This window comes from Gallus gallus, chromosome 1 (assembly GCF_016699485.2).
Source record: "Gallus gallus isolate bGalGal1 chromosome 1, bGalGal1.mat.broiler.GRCg7b, whole genome shotgun sequence".
NCBI lineage: Eukaryota > Metazoa > Chordata > Aves > Galliformes > Phasianidae > Gallus > Gallus gallus.
The window spans coordinates 107686707-107703544 of record NC_052532.1 but is presented as its reverse complement, the minus strand read 5'-3'; the positions used below and the strand labels follow the sequence as shown (position 1 = coordinate 107703544).

Below are 16838 nucleotides of genomic sequence, written 5' to 3'. Positions count from 1 at the left end.
TGTTTCTAGCACTGATGAATTAAGGTTCACATAATTATTGAGGAATACTTACCTAGCTTGCTCAGAAACTATAGCAGATACAAAGAACACAGTAACACTGTTTGATACAGCAAATTCTCAACTATGAACCAAATAGTTATTAGTCATGCATTTTTGCCAGCAATGAACAAGAGCTTGTATGCTGCGCTCATAAGAATCTGCACCAGTGGCGGTGACCCACTCTTTACAGCTGCTATGATGGTGTTGCAAGGAAAATGTTACCCACACAGTCCATGTGTCATTGCCCCAAACAAGTGAAAGCCAGAAGGTGCCAAGTCTAGACTATGTGGTGGGTGTGGTAGGACAGTCCAACCAAGACTGGCCACATGCTCCATTGTCTTCAAACAGGTATGGGGCATGGTGTTACTGTATTGCAAGAGAAAGGTTGTCTTCTCCAACCTAACTCTGGAAATTTGAGCCTTCAGTTTAGTCAATGTCACAGTGTACTGGTCAGAATTGATGGTTTGTCTGAGTTCAAGAAAATCCAGAAGAATCACCCCTTTCCAATCCCAGACAACAGTGCACATCACTTTACCCACTGAGGTCTGTATCTTGAACTTGTTCTTTGAAGGGGACTTTTCATGTCACCACTCCATGGACTATCATTTTGACTCCAGCTCATAGTGGTGACATGACATTTTTTCACTGGTAATGATGTGATCCAAGATTCTATCACTTTCAGCCTCATATTGGTTCAATACATCCTGACAAACTTGCATACAGTGTTCTTTCTGCTCCTGTGTGAGTATTCATGGTAGTCACCTGGCGCAAACTTTATGGTATTCCAACACTGCCATCATCATCTCCAATGCACTGAAGCTGACATTCAGCTCCATACACAGTTCTCTGGTCATAATCCAGTGATTCATGCAGATGAGCTGACTGAGACACTCTTCATTTCATTGTGTGACAGCTGTTCATGGCCATCTGGAACATGGTATGTTTTTCACATTGCCATCGCTGCTGCTGATATGCACCACCCACTGCCCCACTGTGCAGACATCCACTGTTTGATATCCATAAATGTTCAGTAACCATACTGGTGCCTAAAATGCACATTGGCCACTGAAATAAGAAAGGAATGAGCACTTTTTTTGTCTGAAATATTTCAGATCTGATGTGTGAACTTTTTTGTGTGGGGAGTAATGTTTGTACTCTGACCACTGCTCAGCACTTGTTTTTGCATAGAGAATGTGTTTGTCCTTGTAGCAACAGAACACAAAGTCATGGATCTCAAACCACCAAAGAGATCTCACAGCATTAATGTGAGGCTAAACCATTTGCAAGCTGCAGCACCAGGTTCCTGGAAACAAAGGCTACCAATGTAGCACCATCATCTTTCAAGTTCTGCAACATCACTCTGTAGAGGGAAAAAAAAAAGAACTGCTGTACTTGCTGTATAGCATCAGATGGTTTGCTTCATTCCCTAAGCTTTTTGATACCATCTTGTGAATTTTGAGGTCAGCTTTCACTTAGAGGCCTGGTGCTGTTCTTCATTGTGAGCACTGGTGTTGCATGGGCAGAGCTATCTCAAGACTGACCCTGCTGGGATGCTGGTTTGAAGGCACTCAGATGTATGTGCACTAAACTAGGCGCAGGGTGGAGAATTTCATCATTGCATTTGAACAAGCCCTCTGCTCTGCTTTGATGTTATAGTATCCAGGGCATGTGACTTGTATGAAATAGTTTCCTGTTTCCATTTATTTACTCTTGTTTTGTGGTTAAACTATATATTTGCTCTTCACTCTCAGATTAAAATGGAAGGTGAAATAATTGATTGTGAAATGGAAGCTCTTTAATTGAGATGCTTCTGGACAATTTCTGATCTCTAGAGGTTAATGATTCATCAACTCTACTTGGTATGATAATTTTTCCATGAACGGTGCAAGGATGTCCCAAATATGGCATTGAAATTCACATGAGAAAGACATGTCTTCTAAAGCAAGACAATTTTTATCATTTTTACCAAAGTTTTCCCACCTGCAGTAGTGGAGCAATAATTGTTCCTTGTTTTATGAAACACTTGGAGACCTGGATGTGAATGGTTTGTGCTACAAATGTTGCCCGATGAAGAAAGCTGATGACAATAATAGAGTTTGCTGATATTTAGGAATGAAAATTTGTATATTCAAAAACATGAGAACGCACTACACTCTACAGCTGAATTTATAACATCTCAAAATTTGCTCATTAAGACAAAAAACATTAAAATTTTGGGCTTAGCCATGATGGCTTTGTTTACATTGTTAGTTCTAGCGAAGCGAGGAGAATGATTTACACAAAGAAGGCTGCACAATCACTCCTTACACATCTGCGATTGTTTCCCAGAAATAAATCTAGCCTGAAAGTTCATACCATCATTTTGATGGATGCTTGCTTATTCCTTTTTTTTTTTTTTTTTTTTCAAGTGGGAATGCAGCAGTGGCTTTCCTTTGCTTCCAAACATTCTTTGTATTTGTCTCAGTGAGATGTGAAGATACGAGATAGTGGCAGCACCCAGCCTGTGTTTGGATTACCCCAGACTATCCAAGTACTCATTGCAAATAAGTGGAGGATGTTAGCTGAGCTGCAATAAGATTCTGATGGGTGGAGGTGAGGACAACATCTGTCTTTCTTATCTTGTTCCTGCCAAGGCTTTCTGTTGTTCCTGAACTCCCTCATGAATATAATATGTGGATTTTTGTCTGATCTAATGAATCCAAGACTTAGAGATTTAGAAGGAAAACATATTCCAGATGTGTGCTGCAATTCCTGACTCAGGTGACTGCATTTTAAGTAGTAACCTTTTCCAGTATGTTCCACACACCATATTGAATATCTCTCAAAGCCACTTCTTATGCAAACACTCAGAATAGAGCTGTAAGAGCATCATGATTAATAAGCTATGGCAAGACTAAAACATCAATCATTTGTCTTTTGTTTCACTGATTATTGCTTGATGCAATGAATCAGAGGTTCAAACGATTAACCTTGAAGCAGGGCTGCAAATTTATTCTAGGTGCCCTTTAGCATTTCAGCCACATATTGCTTTATCATGCAGTGATGCCTGTTTCAGACGTGAATGGAGTGGAGTTTCAGGCTGGATGACTGCCCACTGATCTGCAAGATTCTGGTGTCCAGTCTCCCATGTGATGTCTATTCCAATGTGGAAATGACATTCCTGGCCTGTTTGAAATTAAGCTTTCACTCCACATAAACAGCCTCCTAGAGCATCAGAAGATGTGGTTTGCGGTAGAACAGAAGAATAGCAAGCAAGATTAGTGAATGTCTGAGCAAGCTGGTGAAATTTGGAGTGATTATGCCAAGGTGCAGACCATGTGCTGTCTTGCACACTTTCACTTGTTCTCTTTTTCAGTTACAATTGTGTTACAATTCATTTTAATAACAAATATTATCAAGTATACAAGGGATACAGAGTGCAACCAGGCAAGGAAACACTTAATAACATTAATTACATGATCTTAATCAAAACAGTCTTCCTTCAGAAAATACAAGTCCTCTCCAAATGTAAATGTTTAGCAGGAACTTGATGGGAATTTTCTGGGAAAGTGGTGAAGCTAATCATTTCAATAATGCTGAAGCATCTTCTTCTGATAAATATTTTGATAAACCTTCCCATGCTGATCATTTCTTTCAATTGTGCAATTAGTATATGAGAAGTATCTGTAACAAGAACTTTGTATTTACGATTTTATATTAGAGTGTTTTAACATCTGCAAAGCACACAGCTATGCCTTAGAACCCATCCTTCCAATAAATGTTTTGGTGAAAGTTTTCATATAACAGCTTTTTGTCTAATTTAAAATGAAATTCCAGTGTCAGTCAGAATTCCTCACTGACAGGAGAATTCATTTTTTCTGACCAGCTGTGGGTATCAGGCAAGCACAAGGAAACAGCCTGTGTGAGGGGGTTGTGGCTTTGTTTACACATGCATTATCATGAAATCAGATTAGAGAAAGTAGAAGTTGCTTATATTAATGAGAAGAAATATTACAAAATCTGCGTAAAAACAAACAAACAAACAAACAAACAAACAAAAAACCTATAAATGTGCACAGACATATTGAAGATCTAAAGTTCTTGATTGCAGCATTACCGCAAATGCCTCGCAGTTAGGGCTAACAGTTCCATTTTAGAGCATGGGAGAGATGGCTGCACAAGGAGGAAATGACTTTTACTCTCTGCAGTATCTCTCAGTGGACAAAGTGGTTGGTGTTATATTTGGGACTCATTGAGTGTCCTCCTCTTTCTGTGCTGTTCTTGCCCAAGGTCCTGCTGTTTTGTGGCCAGTATTCTCAAACATACTGGTGTGCTATGGTCTGCTATGATTTCAACAGTGCTGGACAGAAAGTTCTTGACTTCCAATGTTCTTGAAGCATTTTTTTGAGCAGCAAGTCACTTGAGAGGTTTTTGCATAGGCATTGAGCATAAAAAAAGATCTACTAATATTCTAATAATACTAACAGAGATCTACTAAATATTGTTAGATATTCATACATATACACACACATACAGTGGCTGTGCTTCATGGAGGCATGATTGCCATACAATGAATGTAAATGTTCATGTATAAAATGAAAGCTTACTTGATAGTGTGCCTGTGCACAAATGTTTTTCATGCACAAGCAGGCATGTTTCCTAGTGAGTATTAACTTGAGAAAAAGCATTGCCATGTTAGAATGTCCCTCAAATTCTTTTTAAAATCTTGCAGTATTTTTTCCACTCTAACTCTTACCGTGAGCAGATTACTATAAACCTCATTATCTCCTTTGCACACCTCACTATCTCCTTTAACCATTCCTTAATTTTGATCAAACTCTAGGAAAAAAAAATCTTTGCCCTTAGCTCCTGACATTGTCTATAAAAGACAATCAGCTTGCATATACTTCTCATGATGGGAACTATTTCAAACACATTTCCTGTAACTTCATGTTTTCAGGCCAACTAATCTTGTATTTGATTAAGTAAACACCTTTGTCCTAATGACTTCATGCCTACTTTAAAGGCGTTGCTCTACCAATTGTTTTACAGATTTGTCAGTCTGCTGTTTTTTTTTAACTTATCAGTAAACTATAAGTCAAAACTAAATAAAGACATTTTGTTCTTTTATCATTCATGCAGTCTGGCAGAGAAGGTTTTGTATAATACAAGGGATTTAAAAAAAGTCTTAATGAAGGAACAGATTTTCATGTTTTGCTGGTGTTGTCATGAGAGGAAGTATGTGGAGGAAGAAAGATGAAGTAAAGAAAATCTGTGTTCAGTATTGACCTCAGGTAACATTAGAAGTGGTTCTACTTCCCAGACTTTCATGGAAGTCCTCCCCACCTGCAACTACAAGCAGTCTGCGTGGATTCCTTCGTATCACATTACCCCACACACTGTTTACTAGAGATGAAAGACAAGACCACATTTCTGAGATATCATGAGAATCATTTACTGGAGAAATCTAGGATGATGACCCATCCAGTACTGAAACTATTCCCATAAAGGTGCAGAACTTGGGAAGATTGAAAAGAGCTTTATCATGAATCTGTTTTGTAGCTGTTTTCCTTTATCTCACCTACTGCTTGATGTTGCCAAACTGTTCCAGTAACAGTATTAATTATGGATGAGGAAAAAAAAATAACATGCAAATGTTTAATGAAGACCACTTACTAGAAATAAATTAGCATCCATATATAAAACTCACCCACCAAACACAGTCAGGATTATTGTCTTTGTCCATGTTTATGTATGTCCAGATCATGCAGCTGTTCTTCATGATGATAAATGCTGACAAATTAATATTATATTTGATCCAGGCGTTAGCATTTAAGATTACAGCAGAAAGTGGTTTTCTAAGTCCGTGTATTTAAGAATGAAATATCCATTCTGCCTTTTATCATCCATTTGGTACACTAGCTTTCTGTTAGAGTCTTCATTTTTCAGCTTATGTAGGGTTAAGACTTGAAGGTTTTAATTTGTAAAGAGAAATGAAGGATGGACCAGATGAAATGATGCATATCAGGAGCAGCTGAATGATATTTTTTATCTGTTTTTTGGAATATGGAATTATGTCAGTTGTCATACATTCTTATATAGCTGAGAAGTTTTTCACGTGATGCTATTTCTATGCTTTGCCACAGAATGTGAGGTTATATCAGATGTTATTAACCCGTAATTTTCTGCATCACTGTGTCTTGCAAGATCAATGAATTCAGAAATTCCTCGGCCAGACATCCTCAATTTTAAGATCACTAGGAGGTAAAAAGTCAGCAGTTACCAACCCTCAACACACAGCTCCAATCCATGAGTTGCAGAAAGCTTTTCCCTGTGTATAGGGATGTGCAAGGACCACATATATCACCCTGTTGCTCCTGCTGGTAAATTTACATCAATGGGCTTGACTGCATTTGCACAAGAGGTCCGTAGGTATGATCATCTGCATCCTGACTGACAGGAGGAGCAGCAGAACAGATGCTAAACACAGTTATTATGTTTCCCACAGTGAAATATCTATCTCAATATGCACAAAGAGAGAAAAGATAGTTAAGGAGGAAGTAAGACTAATTCTAATTTAGACCATATTCTCTAGCTATGCGGACACCTCAACATTATGCAAAAGCTCAGTTGACCAAGGCAGCCTTTAATGTGCACAAGGGAGAGGTGTTACCTGTCCTAGTGTCCTTCAAGACTGCCAGCAAATATCAGTGAGAACTCAGAGAAAAGCATCAGAAATTCTGTCTATCGTAGGATATGCAGTAATGAGACGTTCACACAGGAACAAACTCAATGGCATCCAAAGTTGGCAAAGCTCAATTATTTCTATAGGGCCTTTACATAGCAGTCATCATACCCTAGCTGACAGCTAGCAGGATAGAGTACAGAGGAGTACTGTTAAATCAGAACACAACTCTAGCTAACTAACTGAAATTCACTTTGTCTGTGTATAACAAGACATTTTTTTTCCTGAAGTGTGAAGTCTGAGTCCTTTTCCTGGCTTCATTTATGTTTGTCTTGGTTTTTTTTTGTTTGTTTGTTTGTTTGTTTTTTGTTTTGTTTTTTGTTTTGTTTTTCCCATAGTTTTTTAGATATTCATATAATCCTTATTAATTGGGTTCATACTTCTGGTGTTCACTGTCCTCCTCAGAAAGTTAAACTGTGTGTACTTTCTGTTTTTTGTACAATATAACATATATCCATATAACAGACAATATTTACTGTCACCAGTAATGTCAATAAATAGCAACCCCATATGCTTTAGTTTACACTTGTGACTATCCTAAGTATTCCTAAATTAACTTACATTAGATGGCATCAGGTCAAATAGGAACAAGAATAAAATTGCTTCACTTTGCTTGTGTGGTAATGGTAAGAAATGTACCCATTATATAGTGCTTGATGCCTATTATTTTAAAATGTCTTTTAGTAAGTAGTATACAGAGTGGAATAATATCCTATATTTGCAATCCTGTACCTGCTTTCTTCTGTATAATTCACACCCAGCTGTGTCTTGGCATCCTGTCCAGGTAGGAATTGGCCTCAGTCCTAGAGGAAGGAAGAGGAGCTCACCATGAGACAGCAAGTCTCAAATTCTGCCCATCTCCTGCTGGTGTCATCTGCCACCCATGGCAGAGCTGGCCCTCCACATCCACACCTGAGATATGAGGTGTTTTCCATGCTTTCTCCTCTCTCCCACCTCCCCATCGATATTCCCAAGCATTTGGACGAGTGTGTGTGTGCCTCTCCTCTGCTGTTAGCAGAAGGTGCCAGGTATGAGGGGTGTTGTCCTTCCCTCATGTGTGTCTGGCACAGTAAGTCCTCACATCTGCCAGCAGCAGGGGCACACCTGAAAAGTAACAGACATTTACCAAGCAAACAATTGTTAGTCTTCTCATGAAATAGACGAGCATTACTTTTCTTGATAGATAGTATCATATCTGCTCTGAAATGCTGACACACTGACTTCTCTTGTTTGCAGGAAGCATTATCAGTGGTGAGTGAAGACCAGTCCTTGTTTGAGTGTGCCTACGGATCGCCCCACCTTGCAAAGACAGAAATGACAGCCTCCTCTTCCAGTGAATATGGGCAAACATCAAAGATGAGCCCGCGCGTTCCCCAGCAGGACTGGTTATCACAGCCCCCGGCCAGAGTTACCATTAAGATGGAGTGTAACCCAAACCAGGTTAATGGGTCAAGGTAATAACCACACTGTTACCGTTACTGACGTACTCCTTTATTGTAGAATGATAGAATGATTTAGGTTCGAATGGACCTTTAAGATCAATTAGTTCAAACCCCCCTGCTATAGGCAGGGACGCCTCCCTCTAGACCTTTCAAATATGATGCACAGCAGCTTGGCAACTTCATCTGTCAGTTCCCTCAGAACCTGTGGATGGACCTCATCGAGTCCCATGGACATGTGCACCTTCTTATATGGTCTCGATCCTGATCTTTACTTACATCAGGCAGATCTTTCTTCTCCAGGTTCCTATCTTTGCTTTCTGCAGCTTGGGCAGTGTGGCTAGAGCCCTTATCAGTGAAAACTGAGGCAGAGAGCCTACTCTTGTGAGCTTGTGCAGTACCTCTCTGTGTTCCCTCTGTCAGTGGATAATTTAGGTTGTGAACTTACACTGTACCCTAGGTGAAAGAGTATATACAAAAGTTAGTGCCTGTGATGTGATTTTGGGCAGCTACTTTGGTCCATCCATGGAATATGTGATCTTACACACAACTGAAGTTGTCAAAATACAGTGATATGATTTGTTGCTCTTGCTTTAAATATAACCACATAGAGAAACACAGAAAGTAAATTCTCATAATGGTAGAGGGAATTAATTATTGATTTTTACTCTTATATTTACTGCAAATGCAGTGCTGCAAAGTGTAGTCATAGAGTTGGATTTTAGCAGTGCTTACAATGAAGAAACACCGTATGTATGGAGGCAAGTAGGGGAGTAAAAAGGAATGGGAAAATAAATTACTGAGCTAGCAGGCAACAGTCACAGCATGTAAATGTGTTCACATTTATTTTGTGGATGTCACTGTCATGGAGAATTGCATGGATTAAGTTGAAAAAGTAATGCATTAGCTTTTGTGGATATTGACTGGTGGCTCTCCCAAGCATAAGAGCAAGCACTCTGTGTTTTCCCTTCTGAAAAAGCACAGTGATACATTTTCTTTTTCAAGGAAACTATCCAAGCAAGTGCTTTCCTGTCTAAAATGCCTGACTGTCAAAACAGTTTTCCTTTGGTGTTGCTGAAGGGCAGAGGTCCAGAATACTCAACAATTGCCGGTGAAGTACCAGTGAAGACCATGTTTCACATGTCACAAACACCAGCCTACTAATCTCATCTCCTAGCACCAGCTGTTTAGAAAAACCTCAGCGCAAGGCACTGTGGTTACTGTTCACGTTTGCTGTGCTAATGTCATGAGCACCATGAAGCAGGACATAGTGGTCTGACAGCTTATTACACTTACACTTTTTACTAATAAAGATGGAATTTGTGCTGAAGTCAAATCAGACTTTCCAGTCAATAGACAAAGACTTGAGATGCAGAGAAATAAATGGTGAACTGAAGTCACAAAGGTTTAAGGAAGTCTTGTGAGCCTACATATTACAAATCACCCTTAGTGAGGTTTTTTGTTGTTGTGTTGTTGTTTTTTGTTTGTTTGTTTGTTTATAAGTGTGTACTAAGCAAATGCACAGATAAGATGACAAACTATATTGATTCAAAATTAGTTTCACCTGCTTCCCAAACTTACTTCTGAATATTTCTTCTGAGATTTACATAAGGCAACTGTTCACAGTTTTTCCCAGTATAAAGGTTCACGAGAGTAGTGTTAATAGTTGGGGTAATAATTCGTAAAGTAAAACATGTCATGATTCTATTATTCTATTCAATTAGTCAATTAGCCATAAACTGCTGTTTTCACATATTCCTAAATCTTAAGGAAGAGTCTAGATCATACAGCTCCACTTGAAATCTTTGGTCAGTCACATTTTAAAGTGCAGCAGCAAATCATGCATTTGCTATCCTGAAATATGCAACTATCCTGAATAGTAGTGGAAGTATCCTGAATAACAAGTATGTTCCTGTGACAATTCAAGTACAAATGTAGGCAGTAATATTGTCTTTTATTAGACTGGGGAGCACCCAAGCCCTGTCTTGCAATTCAGAAAGATCTGAAAGTGTTGCAGATGGATATGCTGCTCGGCATGAAACTAGAAGAGATCCTTTGCTTGGTGCCTTTGCTCCCTTCTGGGGGCCATGCTGTCATTGGATAAAAGCAGAAGTAAACCAGGGAGTGAGGAACTGCAGCACAGCCACCAGAGCAGAGGACCCAACTGCAGAGCTGGAGCAGCTCTCCATCCCTTGCCTGAACCCACAGCTCCTGTGGTGCTGCCTGCCTGGTGGCACAGCTTCAGCAGGGGGGAAAAGGTGGGCTTCTGTTCAGCATGTGTTACAGCCTGATGGGTGGCTGGGGGCATGCTCAGGCTGAGGAGGCTCACCAGCTGTTTCTCCTCAGAGGTATGTTCACCTTGTATGTGGACACAAAATATTCTCCATTACATAGTATATTAGTGATGGGACAAGGGGGAATGACTATAAACTAAAGGAGGGGAGATTTAGGTGAGATGTTAGGAGGAAACTCTTTCCTCAGAGGGCAGTGAGGCGCTGACACAGCTGCCCAGAGAAGCTGTGGTGCCCCATCCCTGGAGGCGCTCAAGGCCAGGTTGGATGGGGCCCTGGGCAGCCTGAGATGGTGGGGGGCAGCCCTGCCCACAGCAGGGGTTGAAGTTTAATGATCTTTAAGGTTCTCTCCAATCCTAGCCATGGTATGATTTTATGACTGGTCATTAGGCATGATTTTGATTCATACTTTTCTAGTAAAACTAGTATGTATTATAAAGAGTTATGATCACACTCAGAAGTTGTCGTGACATCTGAAACTCTAGTGACACACTTTTGTACCATCCCAATCATCTTTGCAGCCCGTGAGAAAATTATTCCTTAAAAAAAAATAAAAAAATAAAAAAATGCAATGTTATGCTTCTCCTCTCAAAAAAAAAATATATATATATATATATATACACATATATGTATATTTATTTATTTATATTAGGGCTACCTACCTTATCATTAAGACTTAGACTTTAATGCAAATTATCTGAGAAGTGCATAAAGACTAAGTTCCTCATTTTTGTCCAAACAGCCTCACTCAGAGGTGCTTAATATGACCATCATGAGAAAGCGAGCAGCTCAGTGGTGACCATGAAGTAGCACGTGAGTTGACACTGGGGCTGCTCTGCATATGAGCTGGCACAAGGGTTGCTCTGCATAAGAGGACACGCAAGCTGTTACTCTTAACTGCAAAATGTTCTTGGTCAGAAGAGTTGTTTTCTGAAGGGCATATTGTGGTTGACTATAGACAAACTTTTTTACAATAAGGGTAGTGGCACAGGTTGCCCAGAAAGGTGGTGGATGCCCCATCCCTGGAGACACTCAAGGTCAGCTTGGATGGGGCTCTGGCAACCTGATGTAGCTGTAGGCGTCCCTGTTGGAGTTGGACCAGATGGCCTTTAAAGGTACCTTCAAACTCAAATGATTCTATGATTCTATGATATAATGAAAATAAATGCAATTATTTATATATTAATTATAAATAACTTGAAGTTTCTAAAGCAGAATTTCATGTATTAGTCTTGGATTCAGCAGCCTCCCCTACTGACACAGCAAAGCAGAGTTGATAACTGGAGAAAACCAGGAAAAAATATATTTCACTGCAATTTCCAAGACATTTTGTTGAAAAAATAAAAAGTCATTTACAGACTACAAAGGATAAGAATAGATAAATGGAAGAAAAAAAAAATCGTGCATATACTGAATGCTTACATTTAACACACAAATAAACACATATTACATGATTTCTTCCTAAATCTATTATTCTGTAAGGCCTAACACATGCCCAAAAATAAAATCTAAATGTTTTAGTTTTAATGGATAATTAATCTTACCGAGCAAAAAATAAAAATATGGTATGACATTTCTCATATACATATATATATACTCAAAAACTCACATGTATCTGTGTATCTGTTATGCGTAGTGTTATAATGCTTTAGGAATTGTAATACTTCTCGTTATGTGGTATTCCTGACAACTGTAGAAAAAAAGTGTGTGCCACTCAAGCCTTGCATACAGTGAATTTACTTACTGGTAACGTATTATTTCTAAACGATTATATCAAATATTATGATCTCATATTGATTAGGACTGCCAATACTGAAGACACTGCAGTTCAGTGCAGTATATGTATCACTTACAAATCTGAAACCCATTGGTTCCTTCCACAAGTGCCTTCTAGCTTTTGACACGTATGTTTTGGTGTTTCACTGCTTTCCTGGCAGATCATCTGCTGTTTGTCAGCAGATAATCTGCCTTCCCCACCTTGCTCATTTCTTTCCTTAAATTAAATTCTCAAGCCCCAAGAGTTCTATCTCTAGGATCTGTGAAGTTCCTCCATCATTGTCTTCCAGTGTATGAGCTTGAGTCTGAATAACGCTGTGCACAGAGGATGCAAAACAGTGTGCCAGGCCCCGCAGGGTAGCAACCAGAGAATGGTTCATTTCATGATTTTTTGCTGCCCCCCTCTTGCTTCCCACTCTGTTAGGCTGCTTCCTGGCCATATATTCTGCTGTCTGGAACAGGATATAAAGTTTTAGGAGCGTACTGAACCTCTTACACATCAACAATTTAGTACTCACTCAAGGCAGAAATGTACTCACTCTGCTCGGGCTCTCCCCAGATGTACTTAGGCTGTAATTGCCGAACATTAAATCTCAAGTCATAATGGCCTCAGAACTGGTGCTCTTGTGAATACTGAAGAAAATAACTTTAGAATGAAATTAAAGGGTTATTTCCAGTGCACTGCAGAGGGATTAACTACACAAATTTGCTGCACAGCACCTGAAAATATAGCCTAAAGGCCTACCTTTAATTAAATAAAGCAAGAAAAGTTGAAATTAAATCTGTCATTTACCTTGCTGTTGTTGCATTTATAATATAGATTGTCACGCCTAGTATCAAATTCAGATTCTTCAAATCCATTATGTTGGTTCAGATGATGTATTTCCTCCAGGTACATAAATCTAATGAGACCTTTTGTGCCACCATATAATCAGTGCTTCACCTGAATGTAATAATATTGTTTCCAGCTGTTCAGTAGTGTTCTTGAGTTAGACCAAAAGATTCACCCTGCTATAGTAAGTCACTGTAATATAAATCTGGAAATTGCCTATGTCACAGTGTTACTTACTTGACTATTTATTATTCTTTATATATTTTATCAAATTAAGAATAACCAATTTTATTACAATGAACGAATGCAACTTGTATTATGCATTTAGAGTGAAATTCACTTATGTGGAAATCTCTCACGAGGCCTTGGATGCAACATTTAAGCCTGTGAATTACTCAGTGGGTTCTGATAAACCTTACCCATATACTCCCACCATCCCATGGGTGGGAATACACAAATGTAGCTTAGAAGTTCTACATTTACTGGTAGGTAATCCTTTTTTAAGGGAGTCTGGAGTGGAACAGAGGGTCTTATTCAGACCTCAAATAAATTTTACTTGCCATGAGCAGTGTGATGATTTCATTGAAAATGCATTTTAAATGTTAGCTACAGTGAAAGCATAGCAAAAGTTCTCCAACATCAGCTTGGCTGATGCAGAAGTTTTAAAGAAATGCCAAAAATAATTAGTTGTCATTAAGATTTAATCACGTGCAAAATGTTGTTTTAAGTGCTACCAATTGTTGCTTGAATAGCATTCAAAAATGAAATTATCACTTAATATATCTTTTCTGCTGGCTCTTTTGGGAAATACCATTTTTCTTTGCATGTTACTGTTCTATATTTTCATCAAACAGCCTCTGAACTAGCTGGATTGAGTGCATGCAACACAGAGAAGGAATTTCAGAGACCAGAGTGGCCTCTCGTTATTTCTTCCCCTCTTGCCCTCCCCCCCCCCCCCCCCTTGATGTAAGCTCTCCTAAATGGTAGCTATTTCATGCTAAACAAACAGGCAAATCAGAATGAGTAGAGCTCGAGGTGCCTTGCGTAGTCTAGTTATGTGCCAGCTTACTTTCCCAGTCACAAAGGACATGTGTTCATCCAAACAAAGTTCTACACTGCCGTCATGACAGGACCATCCCACTCCCAGAAAGCAGGCTGATGTACTTTAAGCTAGGTAAGGCACATTTGCATTATGCTCCAGTCTGTGGGATGATACTCATGGCTCTAGTTCGAGCATTTGCACACCCTATGTGTATCTAGCACAACAAGAAACAGAGTTGATCTGCAATAATTACTTTAACATCACTTGTTTTTCAAGGGCATGTTTTTTTCCACCACTGGAGCACAACGCTGCAGTGGAGGTTCAGTTTCATCCCATCCGTGTCTGGTCTCATAACACCAGCATGCATTTTTGGTAAACCTCAGCTCAGACTAAATGTGCAGGGTCCAAAATCCATGACAGTCAATGGGATTCTCTCCTTGGGCTCAACAAGGATTGAGTCAGCCCCTGTTTCAGTCCACAGCAAAGCTGGGAGATCTTTGCTGTGCTTTCCTAATGCTCTTATTGGAGCTGCCTATATAAAGTAACATCTATCTTGTATAAAAGGACATGATGATAGTTATTTCAGACTGACAATGTTTTTTCCCACTGACTGGGTGGTTGGTGGCTGCCTACCAGACTGGAAAAACTACAAATTCATGATCTTCTTCAGGCAGGGCTTTATGTGCGGCTACTCTGAGAAGTATCTCTTCACTCTGAAAATCCACCGGCTTAGTATTAGTGTGTCTATGTGTGTGTGCATGGTTTGGCTCTGTTCTTGAGGCAAACGTGTTGCCAAGGAGAAAAATAAGCCCCCTCTCCAACTCGTCATTATCACAGCTACCTATTAGCAGCTTTTGGGGGGGTTCTGAGCTGGCAGGAGCTAGTTTTAAGAAGCTTTTCACCTCAGGGTAGTGTCAATTCTTAATTGGTGTGGCTATATTTTGGGTTGACCACTGATGCTTAAATTGTGTGCTCAAACTTAGGAGTTTAAGAGGGAGATGGAGAAAGCCAAAATTTCCGAAGTGCTAAGCAACCAAAAGTTCTCATATGGGCAGTGAAATATAAAATTAGTCTTCAAACATTGACATAGGACCTCACAAGAGTTACAGTCACCATCATTATTTATGACTGTTCCTATCATTACTGCTTTATTTCCAGTACAATATTTACTGTATTTAGAACATTTAGAGGCAGTGGTTGTGGTGTTCCCCCTTGCTGGCACAGTACAGGCTCTGACAGTAAATAGGTTGTCTCTGAACCAGCATGTTTGAAAATAACTCTTCTCTCTTCACTAATAGCTGTTTGGTTTTGATCGGGGTAGGATCAGTGAGGGTGCTCAGAATTTGAAGCTTGGGAACAGCTTTTTCAAGATAAAACAGAATGTGAATAGGAAAAAGAAAAGCGGCTAATCTTCTCTGACTATACATTTCACACCCATCAGCCTCACGACCCAATAACACTGATCATGAAAATCAGCAGACATTCCACAGACAGGGGGGATTATGGTTTCCATACAAGATGTCACTTCTGCTTATGCTTGGCATGCCCTACTTTGCTAACTTTCTATATGATCCCTGCCCACAAAAGAAGGCACATGCGGCTTGGGAAGGGCCCCGTCTCCCACTATTTCATATTTTACGAAACCACAAATACAACAGTCTTACAAGCTCTTGAAATGAAATACAATTTGAGAAATGTAATCCATTACCATTATAATAGAATTTCTATAAAAATAATAAAAGGAAAACAAGAGAAAATAGGTCCTGAAAGTTATAGGCCAACTGGGAAGTCATTGTGGCTTTGGCCAAGCTATTGCCATATCAGAATTCAACATTCTCCCAGGCTGCAATCTAATTGTAAATTATGTACATAAAGAACATCATTTCTTAGTTTTGGCTTTTAGTGACCCCATTCCCTTCTTTCCCTTTCTTCACTCCAACCTCACACATAAGAAATATTGAAGTGTTTTCACTAATGGAGGAATGACAACGTGCAGTCAAACTTAAACCAGCTGTTTCCCCACACTGTGAACACTAAGAGCCGAGCTGGTAATATTTATAGCTTGACTGGCCTCTAGTGAGCCAGATGCTGACTGCTTTAATTTGCCATGATGGACTTAAGGCTTGAAGCAGCTGTGGGCTGCAAGATAATTGAGAAAAAAAAACAGAAAACAACAGAACAAAAAAAGAACAGAAGAAAAAAAAAACAAAAACAGAAAACAAAAACAGAAACAACGGAAAAAAAACATTAAAAAAGATTGTTTCAATTAGCAAAAGTTATTGTTAGATTGAAAATGAACTGCTGCTGCATATACAACTCAATAAACAAGCATGTTTTGTTTTGCTTACAGACAGCCAACAAACTGCACATGCTGGCATGTGGTGTTTGCTTTCTCCTTTCATTGAGGGAAAGAGCAAGGCACTCTACATGGTACCTCTTAGGGATCCAGGGGCCATGCAACCCTGAGCACTACAAGGCCTGGGGCTGGCCCCCAATGATACTGACCCTCTTTTGGATGCTGCAGTGGGTATTAGTGTGGGACTGCCCCAAGCACAGCCTCTCCACAACCCTGATTTGTTGGGGATGTCAAGACCCTGTTTGGTCACCCCCGCATAGCCCAGCATGGAGTAGTGCACATCCATGAGCATGTGGCCCTAGGAGGACTTCAGTTTTTCTTTATTTCTTTTGTTTTTGT

At 39.5% G+C, this 16838-nt stretch overlaps 1 protein-coding gene across 7 annotated transcripts in view; it reads left to right on the top strand.

Annotated features, from left to right (window-relative positions):
* The window catches only part of ERG (ETS transcription factor ERG), a 152485-nt gene that overhangs the window by 107643 nt on the left and 28004 nt on the right, over positions 1–16838 (top strand). For 6 of the 7 annotated variants that reach the window (XM_046943240.1, XM_046943189.1, XM_015300250.4 and 3 more), the window contains one exon: positions 8000–8217. In XM_046943240.1, coding sequence (XP_046799196.1) covers positions 8000–8217 — 218 coding nt within the window. Of the gene's footprint in view, positions 1–2447; positions 2632–7999; positions 8218–16838 lie in introns of all 7 variants that reach the window. The other variant, XM_040700180.2, reaches the window with a different exon arrangement.